Consider the following 12,505-nt stretch of genomic DNA (forward strand, 5'->3'; position numbering starts at 1 on the left):
GCAAAAATAAGGTAACATCATAGTAGCAAACAGGTTAATACGTTTTAGCTCTCATTTGAAGGTTTTGTTGCCTTTGAAAATCCACAGACTGTCGATGTTCGAATTTGTATGGATAAAATCTTGTAAAACTTAACTAATTAGTTTTTGCTTAATGATTTTGGTGGTTCAATGTGGTAACACTGACGACAATTTGATCCTGCCTTAAAGAATTCATAATTTTGAAACAACCACAAGAAAAATCTTAGAAAATGCATATAATAGGTTTTTTCTAGAATAGGAAAAAGTTGCAAGCCCAGTGTTCACCCTCCTCCTTTTTAGGGGGTTTAGACTGGCTGAAGAAAACCTAAGGACGATATTCAGTTGGAGTCTAAGGTAGTTGGAGTAACTTAAAAATTGTTTCCATTTTTAGTTATGAGCAGGAGAAAATGGGCGGTCAAACGTCTATTTATGGAGCTTATCCATCTTATCCGTCTGGACAGTCCATGCCTTTCCGTCCAAGGTTCTTACCCGATAAAAAACAACGCCAAGAAGAGGTAAATGCTAATGCTCCCTCAAATGAAACTAGTCATGATGAAAACGAAGCATCGATTGAGGCTTCTTCACAGCCTGCTTCTGCTGTGCAGCCAAATGTCGAGGAAGAGAGTTATTCGAAGAGTACTACCAATCAGGTAATTATTACAAATTAAGAGAAAACAAGCATTTCTTCGGTTTTTCTCTAAACATAAAAATAAGTTTTTTTTCTCAATTTAGGTAGAAGCGACTCTTTTTCTTTTTTTGATTAAAAATAAAAATGGAAAATTACCAAGAAAGATTTTTAAGGGGTAATACCCCTTCCCTTCTTAATTGGTGCCTCTCCCGATTTAGTATAAACTGCAGTAAAATTGAATTTTAAAAAAATGAATTTTAATTATATGTAATATGCACCGTTAAAATTTCGTATTGTCTCTCTTAGGGTTTGGTCTGTTTTGAGTAATGATTACCTGCAATTTTAAAATATTTCGAGTAAATTTAGCAGCACTAGATTACAAATTTTTCATCATGTTATTTCTATTTATTTGTATTTTACCTTTTTCTGGGCTTCTGGACCACCCCAGAAGAGGTATGCGTGTAATTCTGTAGGAAAGAAATTAGAAAATAAGGACACCAACGAAAAAAAGTTATTTTGTCATTTTTTTTAAATATATAGGAACGGGACACCAACGAAAAAAAGTTATTTTGTCATTTTTTGTCATCTTGAAAAACGCTTAGAGTGGAGAGATCGGGATGAAACTTGATAGGAAGAATAAGCACAAGTTATAGATACGAAATTGACATGATTGGAACGGGACACCAACGAAAAAAAGTTATTTTGTCATTTTTTTTAAATATATAGATGCAGATGAGGATATTCTTATTGCTTGAGTTTTTTTTAAACTTGTATTTGTCGTTATCATTGTATAAAATACCTAATGATTGGATATGTCCGTAAATAACATTTTTAAAGGGCACCCGTATATTTTGTTATATAAATGGATGTGTAAAAGCAACAAAATAAGCCCCTCTTAGCTCAGTTGGTGGAGCATCAATCTAAAAACGTCGCTAATTATTGCTGGGCGTTTTGCTTTTTCCCATCTTCAAAACGTTCAAGTATTAGGAATATAATTCTTTTTGGATAAAAGTTTCATTTGCTGAGTGGAAAATCGATGTTAAATTAAAATCAATATTAGACTAACATAAGACAATTAAGTAAAAATTAATTCATTAATTAAATTATTAAACATTAGTTATTTAAATTAAAATTAGCGAACTAATTATATTTTAAAACTTTGTCAATTAATTAAATTGACTAAATTTATACCTGACTAAAATCCTCGTGCTGATGAGTTTGTGCCGAAAGCACTTGGTTAAAGTGGGTTTTAGATTTTTCTGCTTATTAATTAATTTTATTACTATTATTTTATCATTATTATCATATTATTTAGTTAGTATATTATTATAATATTATATTTTTAATTAAATTATTTTTATTTCTCATTAAAATAAGTATTTCTAGGTCTATTTAGTTTTGTGCCTAATCCATGATTATGCATGATCTGTTCAATTGTCTGTCAATTGAACAGATCCAATTTTATCAATGAATTAGAAAAGTGTTTATACATGTACAAAGCATAGTTCGAAACAATGCTATGTTGCACATTTTAGAATATGCAGTGTTTTTCGATGTGTCCAAGTGAATTGAAAACTTCTATGCAGAAGGTCCGAGTTAGTTAAGAGAGGCGACAAAAGGTGCCGAAGCAGATTTTTATATTATTTTTAACCACAGTTTATCATCAGCGGATTTAAATTATTTTTTACCATGAATTACCATCAGCGAATTTTATCCTTTTTTTATGTTTTTTTTCCATGGATTACCATCAGTGGATTTATATATTTTCTACCGTGAATTAACATCAGTGGATATTATATTACTATTTTACCATGGATTACCATAAGTGATTTATATTATTTTTTTTTTACCATGAATTACCATCAGTGGATTTATATTATTTTCTACCGTGAATTAACATCAGTGGATATTATATTACTATTTTACCATGGATTACCATCAGTGATTTATATTGTTTTTTTTTTACCATGAATTACCATCAGTGGATTTATATTATTTTTTACCATGGATTACCATCAGTGGATTTATATTATTTTTTTTTTACCATGAATTACCATCAGTTGATTTTGTATTATTATTTTACCATGGATTACCATCAGCAGATTTTATATTATTTATATAGTATTGATGACCATAAGCGGATTTTATATTATTTTGTACCATTTTATCATGTTATTTTTTCGTTTCGGATTTATTTTCTGTCCACTTCATCGAAAATTATTTGCTAGGTTTTTTGAAAATTTTGCAGTTGTTTGCTTCTCTGCTAGATTTTTGCAAGTTCGCGAATTTTATTCTGTTGATTTTAACACTGTTGTTTTCACCTTTTAGATTGATTTTCCGTCATTTTGAACTCGATTCATAAATTTGCTTTGGTACTAGTTTTTCTGTAATTGAAAATTATTTTTATCCATTCTTAAAATTAATTTTATTTCTTTTGTAGTATTTCCTATTTATTCAATAAAAGATCTAAAGCCCAACTGTCTAGCCCAACTGTCCAGCCCAAAAGCCCAACTGTCCAGCCCAAAAGCCCAACTACAGCCAAGACAAATAGACAAAGAAAAGAATATGAAAGTGACAAACGGGCCTATGGCCAATAAAGAAAAATAAATAGAATATATAAAAAAAGAAAAAAAGGATAAAGATCCTCCAGAGCCATTGCTGGCGTATAGGGCGTCGAATCGACGTTTCAGTTGCTGGGTGTTTTTACAGGAACAAGTAGCAAGCTTGTAGCCCAATCTTGCTGTGGCGGGGATCGAACCCTGAGCCCCGTATTGCCAAGCAGAGCACCAATCCACTGTGCTAAAACGGGTTAAATAGAATATAAATCAAACAAATATTTCGCCCTTATAAAACAAGGCGTTTTCAGCCTAGAACAAAAAACCAACACTTAGAATCTAATACTTAATTTTGTTTTGTTATTTATTTATTTTTTATTATTTATTTATGTTTTTTATTATTCATGTATTTGTTTATTTTTTTTTATTCAAGCAAAGCTGCATTAAACGAAGGGTTTGTTGCAAAATACTCTTGAACATGTTTGATTGACTATTTGATCTAGTTTTGGTTAAGCTTGAAATTTTTTATTCATTCTTATGGCACTAGATATTAACCAAGTGACATATAGCGATCGCAAATTCTTTCGGTCTGTCTCTGTCGGTCTATCCCGGTTTTGCTACTTTAGGCACTTCCAGGTTAGGACGATGAAATTTGGCATGTGCATCTGGGACCGGACCAGATTAAATTAGAAATAGTCGTTTTACCGATTTTACCATCTGGGACGGGGAGGGGAGTGGAGGTTAGATGAAATTTGATGTTTGGAAGGATGTCGTGTCTCAGAGCTCTTATTTTAAATCCCGACCGGATCTGGTGACATTGGGGGAGTTCGGGGGGGGGGGGGCGTAAAATCTTGGAAAACACTTATAGTAAAGAGATCGGGATGAAACTTGGTGGGAAAAATAATCACAAGTCCTAGATACGTGATTGACCTAACCGGAACAGATCCTCTCTCTTTGAGGGAGTTAGAGGGGAGGGTTAATTCTAAAAAAAATAGAAAAAATGAGGCATTTTTAACTTACGAAGGATTGATCGGATCTTAATGAAATTTCATATTTAGAAGGACCTTGTAACTCAGATTATTTTAAATAATCACAAGTCCTAGATACGTGATTGACCTAACCGGAACAGATCCTCTCTCTTTGAGGGAGTTAGAGGGGAGGGTTAATTCTAAAAAAAATAGAAAAAATGAGGCATTTTTAACTTACGAAGGATTGATCGGATCTTAATGAAATTTCATATTTAGAAGGACCTTGTAACTCAGATCTCGTATTTTAAATCCCGACTGGATCCAGTGTCATTGGGGGGGGGGACTGGAAATCTTGAAAAACGCTTAGAGTGGAGAGATCGGGATGAAACTTGATAGGAAGAATAAGCACAAGTTATAGATACGAAATTGACATGATTGGAACGGGACACCAACGAAAAAAAGTTATTTTGTCATTTTTTTTTAAATATATAGATGCAGATGAGGATATTCTTATTGCTTGAGTTTTTTTTAAACTTGAATTTGTCGTTATTTCATTGTATAAAATACCTAATGATTGGATATGTCCGTAAATAACATTTTTAAAGGGCACCCGTATATTTTGTTATATAAATGGATGTGTAAAAGCAACAAAATAAGCCCCTCTTAGCTCAGTTGGTGGAGCATCAATCTAAAAAAGTCGCCAATTATTGCTGGGCGTTTTGCTTTTTCCCATCTTCAAAACGTTCAAGTATTAGGAATATAATTCTTTTTGGATAAAAGTTTCATTTGCTGAGTGGAAAATCGATGTTAAATTAAAATCAATATTAGACTAACAAATAAGACAATTAAGTAAAAATTAATTCATTAATTAAATTATTAAACATTAGTTATTTAAATTAAAATTAGCGAACTAATTATATTTTAAAACTTTGTCAATTAATTAAATTGACTAAATTTATACCTGACTAAAATCCTCGTGCTGATGAGTTTGTGCCGAAAGCACTTGATTAAAGTGGGTTTGAGATTTTTCTGCTTATTAATTAATTTTATTACTATTATTTTATCATTATTATCATATTATTTAGTTATTATATTATTATAATATTATATTTTTATATTTTTTTTATTAAATTCTTTTTCCTTTCTCATTAAAATAAGTATTTCTAGGTCTATTTAGTTTTGTGCCTAATGCATGATTATGCATGATCTGTTCAATTGTCTGTCAATTGAACAGATCCAATTTTATCAATGAATTAGAAAAGTGTTTATACATGTACAAAGCATAGTTCGAAACAATGCTATGTTGCACATTTTAGAATATGCAGTGTTTTTCGATGTGTCCAAGTGAATTGAAAACTTCTATGCAGAAGGTCCGAGTTAGTTAAGAGAGGCGACAAAAGGTGCTGAAGCAGATTTTTATATTATTTTTAACCACAGTTTATCATCAGCGGATTTTATATTATTTTTTACCATGAATTACCATCAGCGAATTTTATCCTTTTTTTATGTTTTTTTTTTTCCATGGATTACCATCAGTGGATTTATATTATTTTCTACCGTGAATTAACATCAGTGGATATTATATTACTATTTTACCATGGATTACCATCAGTGATTTATATTATTTTTTTTTTTTACCATGAATTACCATCAGTGGATTTTATATTATTTTTTACCATGGATTACCATCAGTGGATTTATATTATTTTTACCATGGATTACCATAGTATTATTTTTTTTTACCATGAATTACCATCAGTTGATTTTGTATTATTATTTTACCATGGATTACCATCAGCAGATTTTATATTATTTATATAGTTGATTTTGATCCATGAACCATGCGGATTTTATATTATTTATGTACCATTTTATATTATTTTGTATGTTATTTTTTCGTTTCGGATTTATTTTCTGTCCACTTCATCGAAAATTATTTGCTAGGTTTTTGGAAAATTTTGCAGTTGTTTGCTTCTCTGCTAGATTTTTGCAAGTTCGCGAATTTTATTCTGTTGATTTTAACACTGTTGTTTTCACCTTTTAGATTGATTTTCCGTCATTTTGAACTAGATTCATAAATTTGCTTTGGTACTAGTTTTTCTGTAATTGAAAATTATTTTTATCCATTCTTAAAATTAATTTTATTTCTTTTGTAGTATTTCCTATTTATTCAATAAAAGATCTAAAGCCCAACTGTCTAGCCCAAAAGCCCAACTGTCCAGCCCAAAAGCCCAACTGTCCAGCCCAAAAGCCCAACTACAGCCAAGACGAATAGACAAAGAAAAGAATATGAAAGTGACAAACGGGCCTATGGCCAATAAAGAAAAATAAATAGAATATATAAAAAAAGACAAAAAGGATAAAGATCCTCCAGAGCCATTGCTGGCGTATAGGGCGTCGAATCGACGTTTCAGTTGCTGGGTGTTTTTACAGGAACAAGTAGCAAGCTTGTAGCCCAATCTTGCTGTGGCGGGGATCGAACCCTGAGCCCCGTATTGCCAAGCAGAGCACCAATCCACTGTGCTACAACGGGTTAAATAGAATATAAATCAAACAAATATTTCACCCTTATAAAACAAGGCGTTTTCAGCCTAGAACAAAAAACCAACACTTAGAATCTAATACTTAATTTTGTTTTGTTATTTATTTATTTTTTATTATTTATTTATGTTTTTTATTATTCATGTATTTGTTTATTTTTTTTTTTATTCAAGCAAAGCTGCATTAAACGAAGGGTTTGTTGCAAAATACTCTTGAACGTGTTTGATTGACTATTTGATCTAGTTTTGGTTAAGCTTGAAATTTTTTATTCATTCTTATGGCACTAGATATTAACCAAGTGACATATAGCGATCGCAAATTCTTTCGGTCTGTCCCGGTTTTGCTACTTTAGGCACTTCCAGGTTAGGACGATGAAATTTGGTTGTGCATCTGGGACCGGACCAGATTAAATTAGAAATAGTCGTTTTACCGATTTTACCATCTGGGACGGGGAGGGGGAGTGGGGGTTAGATGAAATTTGATGTTTGGAAGGATATCGTGTCTCAGAGCTCTTATTTTAAATCCCGACCGGATCTGGTGACATTGGGGGGAGTTGGGGGGGGGGGTAAAATCTTGGAAAACACTTATAGTAAAGAGATCGGGATGAAACTTGGTGGGAAAAATAATCACAAGTCCTAGATACGTGATTGACCTAACCGGAACAGATCCTCTCTCTTTGAGGGAGTTAGAGGGGAGGGTTAATTCTAAAAAAATAGAAAAAATGAGGCATTTTTAACTTACGAAGGATTGATCGGATCTTAATGAAATTTCATATTTAGAAGGACCTTGTAACTCAGATCTCGTATTTTAAATCCCGACTGGATCCAGTGTCATTGGGGGGGGATTGGAAATCTTGAAAAACGCTTAGAGTGGAGAGATCGGGATGAAACTTGATAGGAAGAATAAGCACAAGTTATAGATACGAAATTGACATGATTGGAACGGATCTGTTCTCTTTAGGGGAGCTGGGGATTGTTGATTTGAAAAAATTAAGGTATTTTTAACTTAAGAACGGGTGACCGAATATCAATGAAATTTGGTATTTGGAAGGAACACATGTCTCAGAGCTCTTATTTCAAATCCCGACCAGATCTGTGGACATTGGGGAGGGTTGGAGGGGAAACCGGAAATATTGGAAAACGCTTATAAATGTCGTAGATACGTGATTGACATAACCGGACTGGTTCCGCTCTCTTTGGAGGATTTAGGGGGTGGGGTTCAGTGCTTTGATGAGTTTGGTGCTTCTGGGCGTGCTATGACGATGAAAATTGGTAGGCGTATCAGGGAGCTGCACGAATTGAGTTGATAAAGTCGTTTTCTTCGATTCGACCATCTTAGGGGCTGAAGGGAGAGGAAAAATTAGAAAAAATTGAGGTATTTTTAACTTACGTGTGGGTGATAGGATCTTAACGAATTTTGATATTTAGAAGTACCTCGTGACTCAGAGCTCTTATTTTAAATCCCGAACGGTATTAAGCTTCTGATTTTCTTTTTAAAGCAATCTATTGATTCTTAGAATTTTGATAGAGCTCATACAAAATGTGCTCTTTGCTCTTCCGACCTCGTCACAAGTGCCATATGAGCTCTTAGCTCTTGTTTTTGGTGATATTAATATTTGTAATTTAAATTTGCAGTTCTGTGGAGAAAGTTCGTATCTCAAAAACCCTTGAACTTCGATTAATGACGATATAATCGCATTAATCAAATGGTCCTTCAGGGGGCTGCGATCATTATATCGCACCCTCCTGAAGAGAGATCTCACTTTTAAGCCATTTTAGATAAATCTTAGAAATTGCAGCTCAAAAAATATGGGAAACACCAGAGCCTTCCATCAGAAGAGCTATCAAAGCTTTTTCCTGAAATAGCAAAACCCTTGCGATCAACTCGCCGAAGTACAGCTCTTCAGGTCTACCTTGAGCAGGGTACTCTCCGCCAAGAATATCTTAACGAGGTTTGCCCGATCAGTCGCCACGTGGAATCGCTTGCCGGGAGAGGTTATCCCGGAAAGCCCTTCCCTTGACGCAATGAATAGAAGGTATAGTAAATACCTCAGTGTTGGTAAATGAGGTACTTACGAGGACTGGTGGCATATTATAACGTGTCGTGAAGCCGCGAAGCCTGTAATAATAAAAGAAAAAAAGAATTAGTGCAACTGGGATATTCGTTTAGTAAACAATGTCTGATGGTGGCATATCTAGTGAATTTATTGGTTATGGAATAAGACTGTGGCACATTGTGATGTTGGCATACTTGTACATTCCCCACCCCCCTTGTAAGATGATACATTTCCCAACAGCAGAATGGTTCAGACATGGCTATTTTTTTCTTCTCATACAGTATGATCTCGTATTTTTTTTGCATGTATTAGATAATAATCGTGCCCTGATCATAATGCTGATCATAATGCGGAAAATTAGAATATACTTAACAGTTTTCTTAGTTTTATAAAGTAAATTTCAGAAGGCTCTAAAATATTATAATGCTGATGCATGTTGCCTTAGGAGTGTGCAGGTGTCTACGACATCTAAACAAACCACCGCTGATGCAATTACTAGAGGGAGTATTTACTTGGAACATTTTGAACGCTTCCCTATTGTTAATGCATTCAAATTCATCACCTGTAATGGAGCCGCGAAGCCTGTAATAATAAAAGAAGAAAAAATTAGTGCGACCGGGATATTTTGTTTAGTAATATAATATGTGTTTCTAATATATAAAATCTGTTTTAATAATATTTGTTTGATCTCAGTTTCCGAAAAAAAAATCTAAATTTATATTTAGATTTTTATCTATTTTAAATTACCTAATTTAGATTTTAGATTTTGAATCTAATTTTTATTTTAATATAATTCAATCTTAATAAGAACGACTTTCGTATGCAGTTTTTGGTAGTATCGGAAGCTTAATAATAATAAAAAAAAAATATGAGTGAAAATCAGCTGAGAATTAGCTAAAGATATATGGTATCAGGGCTAGATCCAGGGTTTTCCTTCCGTTTTTTTTTTTTTTTTTTTTTTTGACAAGGGGACTACCAGAAGAAACTTTACAAAACGCAACCAAATTTATTCACATGCTTCTTTGAGCCACGAAGCCTGTAATAATAAAAGAAAAGAAAAATAATTAGGGCAACCGGGATATTTTTTTTTGGAAAATATAATATGTGATTATAATATATAAAATGTGTTTATAATAATGTGTTGGATCTCAGTTTCAAAAAAAAAAAAAAAAAAAAAATGAAAACAAAACACAAAGTTTGAAAAAAATGCCAAGAAATGCTAGATGTTGATATTTTTTTCGAATCTAGCGACAGTTTCAACTCTTTCTTAGCTACCCTATGTAACTTTTACCCTATTTTGTAACTATTTTACCTTTTTTACTACTTTTATTTTACTTCTTTACTAGTTACCTATTTTTGCCTATTTTACCTAATATGCAACTTTTACCCTTAGTTTACCCTATTAACTATGTAACTTTCTTAGTTACCCTATGTCTTTCTTAGTTAACGCCGTACCATAGTTGCCATATTCAATGGTGTGGCGTTTCTATTGGTGACTAAGATTGATTTATTAATCTATAAAGTATAATGCACTGTATGGTATGACAAGATCTGCGATACTGAGATCCTGAAGACCTTCAAACTGGCGAACCTCTCTACCCAAGTAAAAGCCCGCTCTCTAAGGTGGAACGGCCACCTACTCCGTCTCCCACTAAGTACCCCCGCAAGGATCATCTCGGACTTCAATCCTTCGGAAAATGGCTGGAAACACCGAGGAAGGCCACGCACTAGATGGGCTGATGTAATAAACCAGCGCCTACTCAGCCGAAACATCAAACCCAAATGAGGCCCCATCCTTAGCCCCGGACAGGGCTACTTGGGGAAGACTGACGGCGCTGTCAAGCAGCTCCCTCTACGCTGGCAACCCTGCTGGGCAAGAACGTGAAGTCAAAGTAAGTGACCGTAGAGAGCCTTACACCAAACATACTTGTTCAAATGTTCTTTTTCAAAAACCATATTTGGTAAAGGGCCATACTTCCATTGCTTCAAGCACTTTCTGTCCTAAATAATGTTCGCAATCCTGGATAATTTTAAGCGTAGCATTGCTATTGACGAAAAAGGCTGATCAGGCTATCGAAAGGAATATTAAAAACAAAATATATCGAAGGGAATATTAAAAACAAAAATCTTGTAAATAATTGAAAATTAAAATTTTCAAATATTTAGATATGTCTGTAAAATATTCTTGTTACCTTTTGTATAGGGCTAACTATTCTTTGTGTATTTACATTTAATGGTCTTATGCCAAATTTCTTCTTTTTTTGTGTTTTTAAAGACATGTCAGAGAAGACATTTGTATCTATAAAAACATTGTTAAAATTCTAATATTCGTTTTTTTATATAGTATTTTTGTTTTATATACTACATTTTTTTTTCGTACAGAGATCCCTATTTGTGTCGCTTTTTTCAATTCGGACTTATTTTCTAGTCTCAGTATTATCGCAACCAGGAAAGAGGTCGACGACCTCCTCGTGGACGACGGAGGGAGGAAGGAGATTTCCGTGGGCGTACTGGTGGAAGCAACTACGTCCAGTCCAGCCCATCTCAGTCCAGTGATAAATCGAGTGCAAGAATTAGCTCTGATGGTGGAAAAACCCGACCCAATGAGAAGTCAGTGACCTCAGCTGATATTGCTTCCAAACAGGTAGTTCAAATGGCTATACATACTTTTTAATTGATTATTAGTTAAGAAATTATTGTTTGAACTATTTAATTAATGAAATAATGAAATTTAGTAATTTTCCGTGAAAGTCCCAAGAACCCGAGAAAAATTTTGTACCCTATTCGCATAATTTACGTCACATTCTCCCCTTGCAAGGCTGATTGACGCTACGTTGACGATGGCGATGCAGAGTCAAAACTGCCTGTGGGCAATTAGCTCATGCATCCAAAGCGAAGTACTATTTTGCGGTACAAAATTGACCCAATGAGAAGTCAGTGACCTCAGCTGATATAGCTTTCAAACAGGTAGTTCAAATAGCTATAAATACTTTTCAATTGATTATTAGTTAAGAAATTAATGTTTAAACTGACTAATGAAATATTGAAGTTAAGTAATTGAGAAATTGAGGATTGGAACTGATATCTAGGAGAAGTTTTGTTGTTATTATTGCGACACTATTTATTTAAATCATTCAAAATAATTAATCAACTACCCAAGTAGCAGAGTTTGTCCCATGGAACGGAAGACACTTAATTAACATAACTTCTTAGAAGGAGGTAGATTTACTGCAGTCTAAAAGCGAAAGCTAATCTTAACCACGCCAAACAAACGAATTAATAAAGCTACAAGATACCCAATATTTTTTTTTTATTTCTGTCGCATTGTTTTTCCTGACCTTCTTAAGAATGCAAGCATGTTTCTGTTTCATCAGCAACATTATGTTGATGGAAACGACCAACATTACAAACTGTTGTTTTTCAAACTGTTTTGTTTTTGTTTTTAAGTTATTCAAATTAAGTGGAAAATATCAAGGCAGAATATCACGGGAAATTTTTTTTTTGTTTTTAAATTTTAAAAGCAAACAAAGTTACTTTTGTCATAAAGGTTGTTATGTTTATTATTATCTTGATATCTTGCTTAAAGTAGGCCACGAAGAGGTATTCGTTGTAGAAAACTGACTTTCTCAGAAATTGATCAAACAGTGAAAACCCAAATAAGCAAGAAAAACTACCAGAGTAACTTAACCTCATCTCCAAAAGGGACAGGACTTTCACCGCTAACCGGCTCAGAAACCCG

General features: G+C 33.5%; 1 protein-coding gene across 2 annotated transcripts in view; it reads left to right on the plus strand.

The window, feature by feature from the left end:
- LOC136035984 (la-related protein Larp4B-like) overlaps positions 1-12,505 on the plus strand; it is a 77,387-nt gene that overhangs the window by 53,751 nt on the left and 11,131 nt on the right. For both annotated transcript variants that reach the window (XM_065717887.1, XM_065717888.1), the window contains exons 9-10: positions 410-668; positions 11,195-11,410. In XM_065717887.1, coding sequence (XP_065573959.1) covers positions 410-668; positions 11,195-11,410 — 475 coding nt within the window. The remainder of the gene's footprint in view (positions 1-409; positions 669-11,194; positions 11,411-12,505) is intronic.

The sequence above is a fragment of the Artemia franciscana genome, chromosome 15, assembly GCF_032884065.1.
Source record: "Artemia franciscana chromosome 15, ASM3288406v1, whole genome shotgun sequence".
NCBI lineage: Eukaryota > Metazoa > Arthropoda > Branchiopoda > Anostraca > Artemiidae > Artemia > Artemia franciscana.